We start from the raw sequence: 15,497 nt of genomic DNA on the forward strand, positions 1-15,497 counted from the left end.
AATACAGAAATGTCTGATTCACCGCGTGACTGTCTTCAGCCTCCTGTACTATCAGCTACAAAATAAATGGTTAACTTCATTCCTAACTCAGACACCTTTTTGTGGTTCCAGCTGTAACACTAGAACACGTGCTGTCTAGCAAGAAGGTCTAGGTGATAAAAGCTGTCACTGTGTTTTCCCTGCTGAAGTGCAAAAGCCAGAAAGAGCGAAAAAAAGGCCTTTTTCTATTACTTCATTGTTTAAAGACATTTTTAACCCTTGGTTTTTTTCCTTCTGATGTTGTCTTGGAGGTTGTGAGATAGAATTGAACTTTGAGAAATTAGTTTTCTTTTTAGATGTAAAAATTAAATTAGTTTATTTCTACTAATTTTAAATCAATATTTAGGTTTATCTTACTGTGTATTAAAACTAACAGTAATGGCTGATGTAACCAACTGCTTATTTCAATTTCTTGTCTTCTGTCAACAATATATCACAGAATCACGGAATATCTGAGTTTTACTTTCTGAATGTATGCAGCAAATCATTTTTCCATATTGTAGTATGACCTGCCAGGGAAAAAAAAAAAAAGATTAAAAAATAAAAAGGTAGTGCTATTTTTTATTTTCTTGAGTTGGGGCTTTGTAAGTCTTCCCATGCTTCAGTAGTGTGCTGGGGATAGAACCAAGTTGTTTTTGTTGTCCCTTACAATCAGCCCCCTGGAAAGGAAATCAGTTCCTGTGAAAGGAAAATTAACAAAACACAGATTTTCGTATGCCATGGATATAAGTCACGTCCCTTGAGCATGTTACCTTCAGGCAGCAGGCATATGCCATTCTAAATAGTAACAGTCCTAATTTGTGTTGTCTTCTTAATGAAATGCTGAATGAACAGTTCATAAGTGTGTGGGGCTTTCTCTGGTTTCAGGAGGGGGTTAGTATCTATGTTAATAAACTCTGCTTGTTTGGAAACTGAATTTCTTCTAGTGCCTGTGCTGTTTCTAATTGCAGCTGTCTCAAGCCACCACTGATTTTGTGAGCAGGGTGCTGCCTTTGAAGAAGGAAGACAGATCTCCACCATGAGTAATCACTCCAGAAGTTCATGTACCTCCTGAGCCCAAGTGGAGATCTCAGCACGTTATTGCTAGGTACTACTTTTCTCATGGTCCTACTCCATTATTTTATTACAGTGTTTTGCTCTACTTAAATTAGTAGACCTTGAATCTTAACCACACAATTCTATGTTAGTCTGTCTGAGTAATGCCCAGATAGGAAAGGGTATTTCAGGATTGAAAATTAATTATTCCTTATTTATTCTGTGCTGCTACAGAATAAATCTGAGGCTTATATGTCCCATGCCTTCCGATTGCATTATTTCAGTTGGTTCTTTCCTGCACTTTTGTCTCATGTTCACCTGTCTAACTCAGATTTCTAAGCAGTATAAGGTTAATACACTTTTAACACTCACATCCGTGAAGCTGTTCCGTTCAGGAAAACAAGGTTCTTTCCCTTTAGCTCCTACTGAAGGTTTTATAAACAAAGCAGTATGGGGAAATATAAATGTATTTTTGTTCATCCTAAAAGTAGAGGTGGTTCTAAAGTGTGTCTCATGAGCAAAATAGAATCTTTCTTTAAGTTTTATATATCGATTGCACTTCATATATTAATGCCATAGCTTAAATAGTTTGGTGTAGGCCAAAAGGAAAAGTACTTTTAAGTTCTGATTCTTTTAGCAGAATCTTAATTTTGGTAATCAATGTAGTAGTCGCTTTCTTAAAGAGCAATTCCTTTGGCAGTTTGTGCGTATGAATTAGGTTGTCATTGAGTTACTGCTATTATAAGGAATATCTCTCCCCATCGCTATTAACAAATGTAACTAGCAAGGTTTAATGTAAAAAAAGCTTAAAGGTTAAATACCAAGCAGAATCTGGATAACCTTACTTACTGCCCTTTTTTTCCCCAAAGTTATTGGTTTTGGCTTCTTTACTACTTATATTTTTAGTCTCAGAAAAATAGCTAGATTTTCCACAGCACGTGCTAACAGCCGTTTTGTCTGGCAATCCTAATCCCGTTTATGGCCTTGCACTGCCAGTTTTCTCACTAATAGTAGTGAAGGTTGCAGGGTGGTGCAGGTACGGCATACATAGCGAGAGATTTAGGAAGATGAGCTGAGACTCTCTGTGCTTCTAGGGAATCTCTCATTGACTTAGAAACTTTTAATGATGGATGGCTCAGTAAAGACCCAGGAGGAAGAGGAGAGGCCGAGCCATGGGCAGGCTACAGATTTTATGGCCTTGACGTGAAGGCCTGAATTTCCTTTCACAGCTGTTACAGAAAGATTGCAGTGTCCATCTGGGGTTTAGAGGAAGGTGAGAGGAGCTGGCACAAAACTGGCTCTTCCTCATTTGTTCAGCTGCAGGATTCATTCTTCAGAATAGCAGCAGGTTGGAAAGCCTTGAGTTATGCAAGAGTGTCAGAAAGGTGTCTACCTGCCCACAGCTGGTAACTCTGAAGAGAACCTCGCTGGAGACTCCTGGGGAGCGGCAGGCATGCCACACTGCTGGCAGCTGCAAGGTGGTGAATGCTGGGAGCTGCCTGCAACAAAATATAGGACGGCTTTCCACGTGAGAATGTTCTTGTGAGCCACCAGCCTGTTTACAGGCAGAACCTGCTGCCACTGGTGAAACCGCAAAAGTTTTGTCTTTGCTTGATGCTCAGCCAATTTTACTTCTGCATTCTAAACCCTTCCAACAGCTAATTGCTCAGAAGTGCCCTGGATGGTGAAATGCTGGAACAAATTGCCCAGAGTACTGGTAGAAGCCCCATCCCTAGAAACATTCAAGGTCACGTTGGATGGGGCTCTGAACAACCTGATCCAGCTAAAGATGTCCCTGCTCCCTGCAGGGGGGTTGGACTAGATGACCCCTAAAGGTCCCTTCCAACCCAAACTATTCTACAATTCTATGATTCTATGGATTGGGTGAACGTCTGAATAAGAAATAGATGTGCTTCTTTTCAATTACTTAGGGAGGGAGGAAAAATTTTGAATGTTATGTCTAAATTTAGCCTTTTCTGTCTCCTGAGTACACTCAGCAATCAAATAATCAATCTAGATTTGTTTCCTAGTGTCAGCTCTGTGAAAAAGAAAAGTCTGTGTTCTGACATTCAGGCTTGCAAAATTGGCCTCTGTTACAACATGGTTGGCTGCCTTTTTGCACAAATACAGTGTGGCAAACACTGGAAGGCCGAGCATTTAAGCAATTAGATACAGAATTTCTTATTCCTCTCTATTCAGTGCTTTGTTCTCAATGTCAAGACTTCAGTAATGTTTCTTCCCATAAAGAGTCGAAATAGGCTTCAGATCCCATCAGTGTGTAGCAAGATCTCCCACAACAAAACTGGTCCTCTTCTGCGTGTCATGTTGCATGGTTAGGATCCCAGTATTGCCTATACTATTAAGACCGTTTTTCAACTTACGGTGTTGGGCAAAGTCACCAAGCTGTGGGTTAATTTTGTTCGCTTTAGTTTTATCCACTCAAAGTGGGAGGCTATTGCACACCAACAGTGTATCTCTTCAAACCAAAAATCCATGCACTCTTTACAACAGCAGTAGCTTATAGTAGTCTCGCTTCCTGTGGTGCTGTAACTTCAGCAGTTAGAGTTGATGGAGTGACAAGTGAAAATTGCATGAAGCTGTTGAGCTACAAAATATGGAAAATGCTCCAGGTTTTGGTATCAATGGTTTTGCGTGGATATTCTTTCTGCAGAACTGTTGTTTTGTTATTTGATCCCCAATAAGCTGCGCAGCCAATTCTAGCTGAGTTTGGCCTTAAATATCCTGCCCCGATCTCTTCCATGCCCGGTACGTCAGAAGAGACCTGCACGTTCTTAAGGATCCCTTTCCAGTAGGGTTACTCAGGGCTGGTGCCAGTCCTTCCCAGTGCTGGCCACCTCCTCCTTGGTTGAGGTCTAAATTCCTTTTCAGTTCATAAAATGTGGACCTGGAATGATTTTCTGAAACAATTATTACTGATTTTTATCTAATGCTTTTAACTGATGCTTTGTTGACCAAACCCCAACAATATTCTGACATGTTTTCCAAACCTTATCTCTTAAAATCAGGCAAAAGTCTCCTCCACTTAGTAGATTTTCCAGAAACAAAATTCTAGAAGAATATACTGGTAAGAAACTCAACAAATCATCTAATCCATGAGCAGTTTTACCTATGTAAGTCTTGATAGAGGTTTGAGTAATCTCCAGCAATGGAGGCCTCGCAGCTCTCCCATGCAATCAGTTCTACTGCTTCACCATTCTTATAATTAGAAAATGCTTTCCGATATCTAACTTCCTTTTCCGCGCTCCCAGTTACTAACCAGTAGTGAAGAAACTATTCTTCAATCATTTAAATCCCATAAGGCAGCTATAAAGTAGGAAGTTGATACAGATAACAAATTCAAATGGTTTGTTTATTTTTTAACAGGTCCCTGTATCTGATGTTTAGATTTATATGTCAAATTCTTTTTTTTCCTTTTGAAGGTAAAAAAATCATGGTGATTAAAATAAGTCAAGAACCTAGAAAGCAGAGCGTACAATGGTTTAAATCCTGTTGTATCCCTGCTAAAAGGTAGTGGAAGTTGCTGAATTTGAAAGCATGAAAATATGAGATCCTGTGTTTTTCAATAAAATGGCAACAAAATCGATTTGCCTTTACGAAGTACATTCCAGGCTGTGTTAATTAATACACATTTATAGGTCAGAAGGGAAAACCTAATTCTGTCTTTATCATAATAACTAAACGGTTTAATATAAACTAACGTCCAGTTGCAAATCCATCTTTTTTTTGAAAAAATAGTTTGAAAGCATAGATTTAATCTGATAAATGACGCAAAAATTAACTGCTTGCATTACTTGCAAGTCCAAGTTAATAGCTGGATTCGATGTTAATGACTTTTTTTCGTTCAAAAGAGATGCTTTTCCTCTCTGTTGCTTTTGGTGCTGATAAATGTGTCACAGGAAACAGCCTCCAACAAAGGAAAACCATGATTTTTCATGTATGATGGTGTATCGAGTGCAAAATTAAATGGTGCAGACAAAGAAAGGAACCAATCTCTATGATAAGACAATCTTAAATGATAACACAATCTTAAAATAAGAACAGAAAGCTGTTATTTTGCTCGGAGGTCTGTTTCAGCTGCCAGCTCAGAAATGGCAACGCGTCCTTTGCTACAGGTTAACCAGAGGTGTTGATGCAGAAGAATGAGCTTCTTTAGGCAAGTCAAACTTCTGCTCTGGAAGAACTGGATCCTTCGGAAAAGGCAAAAGGTAAAGTATTAGTTTTGGGATTTCAGCTTTGGACCATGCACTCCTCTGGATGAAGTGACTGGTACATTTATCGTTGTGTAAAAATCACTGATTCCTCAAAGAGTCAAACGTGATCTTTGTACGGGCCTGCTGCCAGGGATCTTGTCTGGTAGTGTTTGCAAAGCTGCTTTTTATAGACTAAAGATAGAATGCTTGTACTGGGGTTTTCTTTGACAAATAGCATTGTGTACCAGGAGAAGACTTGTGGGTAGTAATATTTTTGTATTTTCATGTAAAAAGATCAGCAGATCTTTTAGATGTTAGAAAACATCGTGAGCACCATTCGGCTCAGGGAGGTTTGGTTCCTAGTTTTAGATTTGCTCCTCACACCCAGCTGCTCTTGCATGTGAATCTATTTAGGGCCCTAAAGTTCACATAGATTTTATCTTTTGTAATATGGCTGAATGACATAAGTAAAGTGAAAATCAGAGAAGTATTTTAAATCCTTTCAAGTCTTCTGAGATCTTACGATACTTGTCTTGGAGCAAATTTATCTGTTTCCACCTTATTTCATCATTGCTCTTTTTTCTTTTTTTTTTTTTTTAAAGCCAAATTGCCTTAGAGTCAAACAAAACCTCAAATTAGGGTCTTGGTCATCTGATGTACTGCAGCTACTTTTGTCCAGCAAAGGAAGTCCCTCTGCCTGGTTTTTCAGGCAAAGGAAGTCCCTTTGAGATCCCATAGAGATAGACTACCTGATTCAGACTAAAAATAAAAAAGTACATTGGGGCGTCTGTGAAGCTGTGAGTCATGCAAACAATTTTGCCATAATAACAGAGATTAATGGGGTCAAACTGAACCATGGCATGAGTTTAAATGCTTACCTATGCCAAGCTGATCCTAGTCATTAGGAATGACTCACTTGCTGAAATTTCCAGGATCAAAGGATTATCTGCTTTTCTTCATAGACAGATTGAAAGTCCTTTCTTTCATAGCTTCCCAGCAGATTTTCTCCCACAGTCTACATTGCCATCAAAAGCTGATGCATAAAACATTGCCAGCTCATGATTTAATACAGTATGAGAGTCAACAATCCATATTTGAGGTAAATTACACCAAATATAAGGACCCCTTTTTGAAGCTGGGCTTCAGTTACTAATTGTGAAGGAGCTGTAGAAGTTTGGTTCTCAAGTTCAGGGGTGGTGGGGAGCAAACCACAGAAAATCCACATCTTTCTGATCTTCAAGCGTACTGAGAGAACTGGAACCCACTGGTTTTTAGTTTTTAACAAATGGATCTTCTTGTCATTCTTCAGTATTTTCAGTGTATGAAATACTGTTTTATTTGGGCAAATCTGCTCAGATATGCAACTCAACGTGCCTGCTTGGATTTCAGGAATCCTCTTTTTTGTTGTTTCTTTTTTTTTTCCTATAGAATTTTCAAAGATGCTCACTTGGTGTTCCCTGGTGTTGCCAGAGATCCCATTCTGTGATGATCATTCCTAGCTTATAAGCACAGTGGTTTAATCCACAACAGAGAAATATTTTCTCCACTCACAAGAGTAAAGCATTTTACAACAGTCAGTAAAAATGATTTCCTTTTCTAAGTATGTAAACCTACCTGCTTATTTGTCCACATAGAGAAACAAGGTAGCCAAAACAAAAATCCATAATGTCAAAAGTAGCTATAAAATCTGTTTGGGGAAAATCTGCCTGGTTTTTGTTAACCATCATGCAGTATCATAAATGGAGGCATATCCAGTCTTCTACTCGAGTTCATAATTTAGTCTAATTCACAAGAGGAAAGACTTTGTTACAGAGTTGACAGTTGATCCACAGCCAATTTAAGCTTGTCACATTTATAGGGCCTTATCGCTATGCTTGGTCCATTACAGCTCCGTCTGGTTGTTACATTTTTCTGTGCATGTTGCTGGGATTTCTGTCTGCTCATCTTGGGGATCTGCAGGCTTATGGGCTGCTCTCTGATCCTTCTGGTGAGTTCTGAGTCACTTGTGTGTCCTCAGGAAAAGGATCACAGGAGAGAATCAGAGGGCTGACAGCACTGGGTCCATCCTTCTCGCATGACACATTATGTACCAGCTTGAAAGCAAGCTTCCCTTGCGCTTTAGCCTTCAATCCCCTTCAAACTAGTTAGCTCAGACAGAAATATATTACTGAATTCAAATCTGAGGATTTTCTATTTCCTAGGGATGAAGTAAGAATCAACATCTGAGCAGTAACCCAGATTAACTCTGCAGCAAAGATGTCAGCCTAGGAGTCTCCCCAGGTCTTGCCCCTCTGAATTTACGTGTGTGTAGTGCTCATCCCAAACATCTGATCAAATGGATGGAAATGGGTGTTAATCAGACCTTGTGGCCCCCTGCTGAGAAGGGTCTGTAACACTGTATTCTGAGCTGTGCACAACAGCTGTCCCAGAGAAGAGCTGAACAATGGCAGGTTTCCTTCTCCAATAATTATGTCAACTCTCCTTTGCTGCTGATAAGATTTTGTCTGGCTTTAAAAATATCAGGCATGCATAACTTCCTAGGTGGGGGGTGGGGGGGTTGGAGTTTAGTGGTTGTTCTATTTTTAAAAAGAAAGGCTTAAGAGAAAAACTGTGAAATAGGAAATGGTTGTCTGGTGTAAAGCTTTCTACCCTTTTGCTGTAAGCATAAGGTGTGCTTAACTAAAGCTATTAGACAAAGTTATAGTGGAAAACAAAAAACCAGGGCACCTCCAAAAAACCTGTTCTTAATTATGCTGTGGAGTATCTTTTGCCCTTCATGGCTCAGTTTGAGAGGAAAAAAAAAGACGTTCACACATGACCCACCTTGGCTCTGGCTCTGCTGCTTTACGCATTGTTGTTACATATTTGGTGCCTGGGCAGGGAGGCGGAAGCAAAGGAAAGGAGGCAGGGAGGGCTTTCCTGTGCATGTGCTACAACGCCGGTTCTGGAGAGAGTTTGTTCTGGCTCTTGTAGGGAGGAGAAAAAAAGTGCCACGTGGCTGGACACAAAAATCTCATAGCTGGTCCTCAGAGCCCAAAGCTTGTGTCACAGGATCAAAGGGTTGTAGCTTCAAACCTCTGCCAAAACACACAGAGGCAGTAAAATAAACTGAAACACAGGAGTGGAGGAAACAGACTGAAAACCAGGCAGGATGTTGCTCTGTGGTAAAGCAGAGCCCTTGACTTTTTGTCATGACTGGGGGCTGGTGATGTTCCAAGTGTATTGAAAGATCTGGGGTCTTCTATGTTATTGAATAAGGTGTTTGATCTTAATGTATACGTTTCTGCCTCTATTAGAAAATTGATAATGTTGAAATGAATTATGACAAAAAGAAACAAAAGTAAAGATCAAAGAATGTAAGCTTATGCTAAAGTCTTTAACCTCTGGGTAAGCATAGTGCACTGATAGCCTACTGATGAGCCCAGCATTGCAAAAGCATGGATTAAAAAACCCCACACTTTTTCTCTCTTGCACCTAATCCTTTTTTCCTGTATTGTTATAGAGTCCACTTCGTATAAAAACTATTTAAACTTGTATCTGGTATATCTGGCAGTTTAGTACTACCTGCTGCCTCTTTTTACCTCACTCGGGATGCTTAAACGTTTGTTTAGAAGAGGTGGAGAAGCCACTGAGTTAATGGTGATGCTTCATGGGGCTCTGATGAAATCCTTGTTATTTCTGGGTGTCCTTTCCAAATGGTGGAAAAGGCAAGGGGTAACCATGGGCACATGCTGCACTGGGCATGGCTGCTGTGAGAAGGGCCCTCAGCCCTCTAGTCACTTAGTGACTCTATACACGGTTCATCTGTAAATTTTATTTTGAATTGATTTTTTTTTCTTTTTTTTTTTTCCCAGCTTCGTTTTCTGGTGGAGCTTGTATGGCCTCTGACATTATTTTTTGCCCTTGTCTGGATGAGGAAAGCTAATCCACTGTATCGCCAACATGAATGTAAGAACACTTAAGATGTTTTAATGGTCTGACTTGTGCTAGGTAATGGCTAGAAGTTCTCAGACAAAGATACTGGGACCTGATTGCTGACTATTATTCTCCAGTGGCAAAAGAACAGACTTTGCTTCAAGTTTAGTTATTTATAGCCATATATTGTAAGAATTACCAGTGAGGAAAGAAGGAAAAAAGCTCTAGTTTTCCTGTGAGATGCTTTGTGGTCAGACTCACATGAGGTCTCAAAATTCTATCAAGTAGAATTGTAGAATCATCTTGGTTGGAAAAAACCTTTAAGATCATCAGGTCCAACCATTATCCTAACACTACCCAGCCCACCACTAAACCATGGCCCTAAGCACCATATCTATATGTCTTTTGAACACCTCCAGGGCTGGTGACTCCACCACCTCCCTGGACAGCCTGTTCCAATGTCTGACCACTTTCAGTAACGAAATTTTACCTGATATCCGATCTAAATCTCCCCTGGTGCAGCTTGAGGCCATTCCCTTTTGTCTTGTTAATTACTTGGGAGAAGAGACCAACACTGGCCTCACTACAACTTCCTTTTAGGTAGTTGTAGAGAGCAATAAGGTCTCCTCTCAGCCTCCTCTTCACTAGGCTAAACGATCCCAGTTCCCTCAGCCGCTCCTCATAAGACGTGTTTTCCAGACCCCTCACCAGCTTTGTTGCCCTTCTCTGGACCCACTCCAGGACCTCAACATCTTTCCTATATACTGTGGCGCCCAAAACTGGACACCGTACTCAAAGTGTGGTCTCACCAGTGCTGAGTACAGGAGCACAGTCACCTCCCTGCTCCTGCTGGCCACACCATTTCTGATAGAAGCCAGGATGCTGTTGGCCTTCTTGGCCACCTGGGCTCACCGCTGGCTCATGTTCAGCGGGCTGTCAGCCAGCACCCCCAGGTCCTTTTCTGCCGGGCAGCTTTCCAGCCACTCCTCTTCCCCAAGCCTGTAGCGCTGCATGGCACTGTTGTGGCCCAAGTGCAGGACCTGGCACTTGGCCTTGTTGAACCTCATACAATTGACCTCAGCCCATCAATCCAGCCTGTCCAGATCCCTCCGCAGACCCTCTCTAGCCTCAAGCAGATCGACACTCCCGCTTAATTTCGTGTCACCTGCAAACTTGCTGAGAGTGCACTCAGTCCCCTCATTCAGGTAGTTGATAAAGATATTAAACAAGACAAGACACAATACTGAGCCATTGTAGATGTCTGTAATTTGTAAGTTGTAGATGTCTGTAATTCAGTTACTGAGAAAGTACTGCCTCACTCCTTTATTTAAAAAAATTTAGCTCAGAATTTATTTCAGTTGAAAATAGCCATATTGTTTATATCAGTGACTTTTTTCTTTTTTTCTTAATTTTCTTAGTAAAAGCGAAACCTACATGATTTCCATTGCATTCCTTCTGTAGTGAGCCAACCCACCGTGCTATTTAGATTCACATAGGCTGCGTTAGGAAAGGCACCTAATAATTTTATTTTGTTTCTGTACTCTAGGTCACTTCCCAAACAAGGCAATGCCATCTGCAGGAACACTGCCATGGTTACATGGCATCTTCTGTAACATGAACAATCCCTGTTTCCGCAGCCCAACCCATGGAGAGGGTCCAGGTGTTGTGTCCAACTACAACAATTCCATGTAAGCAGAGCTGGATGTGTGAGACTGGGTTGCAGTAATACAGGCCTGCTAGGCCACTGCTCATAGCCTGCTCTTGGCACCTGTTGAGCGTTCATGGGCATGAATGATGCAAGGAGAAGGAATGGAGTATCCTCAGCCTGCTTAGAAAGGTCCCTCCGTGCACTGAGGAATATTTTAAAGAATTGTTCTGAGGTGTGAATGAAAAGGGAAAGGTGAGCATTTAAGACAGCGCTGGGATGCAAATACTGTAACACAAAAACTTTCTGTTCTAGCACGTCGATTTCACTTCAACAAGGGTCAGCAAAGTTGAAACAGAGCTCATGAATGGTAGGTTTGGGCCTCATCAAGAAGGAGTTCAGTTGTACTACTCTCTAGGGAACACATGTTCACTTAATAAAATCCCTCCTTTCTATTGCCTGCTGCTTAGTGAACGTCTCGGGACAAATCTTTTTGATCTAAGAATATGAAACCCCTAAGCTTTCTTTTCTCATCACTCTAGTTGTCCCTTCTGAATGAGAGCTCTGATGAAGTAGTGGCAGAGGAAAATCTGCACTGTGACTTTTTATGTAGTACCTGTTTTGGCTGTATACTTGTGAGGCTTTAATCAGCATAGTAACCTTCAGATACTAAGCTTATTAACAAAATAGGAGGATGGGAGATTTCCGGACTGTTGGTGAAAAAGAGCTGTGGGAGTGCTTTATTGCATTGTTTGTTACAGCTGAGTTATGAGAGATAGCGTAGTAGAGAAAGACCTTAGACTAAGCACCTGTTAGAATAGCCATAAAAAATGCTCCAAGTCTCCCTTTGCAAATAGTCCACTTTGGAGCATCCAATGATTAAAATTCATGAACTAACAATGTCAAGGCCGTTAAAGCTCCACACCCATGAAGGTCCACAGCTTGAAGTTAACTTAACGTTTGACCTTTTGTTCCTAGTGAACAAAAATTTTAAATGGTCAACTGGACATTTTTTGTAGGGTGCAATCAATCACACAGTGAAGCTAGAGCGCTCTGTTTTCTAGGCGTTTTGGCTTTTCTAGGTTGCTTGTTACAGTTTGCTAACTGACCCTTTGTGAGTCAGAGTAAATTCAGTGCATTACAGAGGAAACAAATACATTGTGTTTTCTGAAAGAATTTAGTCCTTCCTGTTTGCTGTTTCCTGTAAGCTAAAATAAGTCATGAGGACTGAGATATAACGTTCCACATATGGAAAAACATAACACCGTTAAAGAAACAGAATGGCCTCCACCGCTGCTAATAAGAATTTTTTTGTACTTGCTTATAAACATGGGGTCTGACTGCATCCTTGCTTGAACTGTGTGTTCACCCAGAACCAGCAGGTGAAGAGCTGCCTGTGACAGTCTGTCACTCCTGTTGTCCTGCCTCTCCTAGAAGAAATATTTTGAAGGGACCTTACATTGGAGGGGACTGAGTTGGGAGAGGGAGGAGGGTTCTGTGTCTGAGTCCGTGTCACTTTACCTGGCTGAGCAGGGCAGCATGTGCCCAGGGTGCCCCATCTAACTGCTGGAGCTGAGCCCGGGCCAGAATCTGCGCCGTAGCTGTGAGGTGAATGCTGTCTGGGGAAGGTCCTGTCCCCCCAGCATGGCTAATGCTAATGAAGAAGGTGTACGAGGCCAACCTTCTGCAACACCAGTAGCACTCTTAAACCTTCTGTGGACTTCCAAATCTAACTGAATCCCACACCACCTGAAATTACTCTGTTGTCACCATGAAACTGAACTTTAAGTTTCAAGACTGAGGACAAAATAATTTATTTTTTCCTCAACCCTAACACAGAGAAAGTCAACTTCACTCTTCTTTTTTTTTTCTTTTTTTTTTTTTTTTCTTGTGAACGGTTCTCAAGAGTCATCAGTCTTAAATTATTGTTGGTTCACTATTTTTTCTTTCAGCCTTGCGAGGGTATATAAAGATGCTCAGGAGCTCTTACTGGAAGCCCCTGAAATCCGTGACCTTGGCAGAATCTGGGAAGAACTGATCATCATGACTCAGTTTATGGAAACAATGAGAACTAATCCTGAAAGAATTGCAGGTAGTTGTTTTGTCTGTATCCTTTAGACTATTGAATTTTTCCTTCTGAAAGCTGACTAGTAGTTACTCTGCAGGCTGACAATATTATAAAAATTATATATATTTCATTTTTATATATAATATATATTTTATGTATAATATATGTCACATGTGGCTGTTACTCTGCTTACTGTTAAAGAAGGTAAGTTAAAACTCGTCCAGTGTTGTAACAAACACCTTTCTGTTGAGAGAAAGGAGAGAGGTAATCAGCTCCATTCTACAACCATTTTCCTTAAATAACAGTAGACAAAACTCAAAACACAAAACCATGGGTACCTCACCACCTAAAGGAAAACAGATGGATGAAGAGTTTTCATTAATTATTGTTACAGTAGAGGTAGAAGCAGTAAGAAAGTATCGCTGGAAGCTGCAGAGGACTGGAAAGCTAGCAATGCGTCTGAATTCATACTAGGACCATAACCCAGAGAAGAGCTTAGAGATACTTCGTTTCAAGTGTTAGCTGAAACAGGTTTCAAGAGTGAAGAAGGAAACACTTTCTTCTTGTTTTGGTGATGTGTTTAGAGAGAAGGCATTGCACACTTCTTATAAACAGAATTGCGAATGATATGACTCCATTAATTTTTACTTAAAACAGCCTGCCAAACTCAAAACATAGTCCTGGAGAAAAATAGGAAATGGACTAATAATTTTTTTTTAATTTAATATTAGGGCTTTAAGTACAGAATTTTTAAAGAAACTTCTGAAACTAAAAACACAAAAATGGACTGGCTTTGAGAATTGATCTCTCCCATTCTCAAGTCCTTTGCCACAGGAATAATATTCTTATTCAAATCAAATTTTCAGTCTCCATATATTTTTAATAAGATGTGTATAAACAGTCTGATACACATGCTCCATTATCTTATCAGAGGTTTCTAACCAGAAGTAAAAAAGAGACTAGCTCATTATAAATACTGGTGAGACAATCAAAATGCACCAGAATGCAAACAACAAGAACTTAAATATAATCTGAGCTGTGGTTTGTACACAGCTGTGGAAAACAAACCCTCCTATTTAGAGGTGAGGAAAAGCATGACATGCCATGGGTTTGCAACATATTGCTATGGGACCACGCCCCATGGTTTGGGAAGTGGCCTTTGCATCCCATATCAACTTTACTCAGCAACTGGAAATAAAGCTCCTCCCCGCTCCTGTGAAATACAGTGTAAATGCTTTTTCAGAATCTGCGGGGGGGGTTAATGTGTTTTACTGAGAGAAAAAAAAATTATGTTTGTAATGTCCTGTTCATAAAACAAAGTAATAAAGTCAGTTCTGGAGCTAGACTAATAAAATGTGCATTGCCACCTTTTTCGGTACAGAAAAAGGTACTGCTGAATTGACTGTTTAACTTCACTCTGCGTGCAGCTTACTACTATTGCCTGTAAGTAACAAATTTTAACAGACAATGCCTGGATGCCAGGAAAAGCATCAATGAGACTGAGCGACAGGCCCCTTTCATCATTTTCAGTGTTTACTGCTTGAACAAAAACATGAAGAAGCGATTGAAGAAGTTCTGCTCAGCCCCTGCGGCCCTAGGACAGAATATGCTTATTGAAGATGGAATCGTGAAAGTTAATTGTCAAACTTGGATAAGACTCGACTTAACTCACAGCATGGAGACACTCAGCAGCAATTCCGTGCATGTTTATGTGGGGATGCCTAAAGCTGCATTCCCCATTTTGGTATGATACATGCTGCTCCTATCAGTTTCAATTGTCTGTTGTAAAGACTGGAAGAACTACTGCTTTTCAAGCGTTCTTTACCAAAGTCCGTTGATGCTATGCAAACTACCTTTAATAAAGGCTGTAGTATTCAGTGGACATGAGCAATGTTCACTTTCCAAGCTTTCACTTGGACCATACTGAGAATTCACACTCATACTGATTTGTAACAGACAAGTTAAAAAAAGGTTGGCACCGTTTGACTTTGAGTAGCAGTATTTTGAATATTGTTATAGATGGGATTAGTGAAATGTTGGTGGCCTCTCATGTGTGTCCAACAGTGGGTAGTCTCATTGGTTTGCCTGAAGATTTGCCAGTTTTTAAATTAATAGTTGATAATCTAGTTTAATATGACAATTAAACCACAAAGAATTTATGCTTCTCCAAGGAAAATGAGGGGGTTTTCTCCTGAAAGATTTTCAAGGGGCCATTTTTGCAATACTGTAGAATAAGATTGACTAGCTAAGGTTGATTGACAGCAAGTGATAAATTAGTGTAACTGTAAAGGGTTGGCTGAAGTTGTTTACACAAGGCCCAGAAGAAAGGGCACTAACAACAGTAGCACACTTGAATCTGAACATTTTAAAATAGAACATTACCTGAGAAAAAAGGAGACTATCAAATGCAGCCAGGGGTGCTTTCAATACTTCCATTGCTGAAGTTCTAGTCTGAAACATCTTTGAGAGATCAGATATGCAGAGTTGGAGCACTCAGCATTTTCTGATGATCATTCCCCAACAAAGGATTAAAATTATTTTGAATTTCAAAACCAGTTTGGGACCCCATTGGTCACTACTAAGT

General features: G+C 40.3%; 1 protein-coding gene across 1 annotated transcript in view; it reads left to right on the forward strand.

The window, feature by feature from the left end:
- Positions 1–5,234: 5,234 nt before the first annotated feature.
- The window catches only part of ABCA4 (ATP binding cassette subfamily A member 4), a 75,655-nt gene continuing 65,392 nt past the window's right edge, over positions 5,235–15,497 (forward strand). Inside the window, exons 1-4 of the mRNA XM_086462731.1 lie at positions 5,235–5,300; positions 9,140–9,233; positions 10,747–10,888; positions 12,798–12,937. Of these exons, the coding sequence (XP_086318857.1) occupies positions 5,235–5,300; positions 9,140–9,233; positions 10,747–10,888; positions 12,798–12,937 (442 nt within the window). The remainder of the gene's footprint in view (positions 5,301–9,139; positions 9,234–10,746; positions 10,889–12,797; positions 12,938–15,497) is intronic.

Source organism: Leptosomus discolor, chromosome 3, assembly GCF_034619465.1.
Source record: "Leptosomus discolor isolate bLepDis1 chromosome 3, bLepDis1.hap2, whole genome shotgun sequence".
In the NCBI taxonomy this organism is placed as follows: domain Eukaryota; kingdom Metazoa; phylum Chordata; class Aves; order Leptosomiformes; family Leptosomidae; genus Leptosomus; species Leptosomus discolor.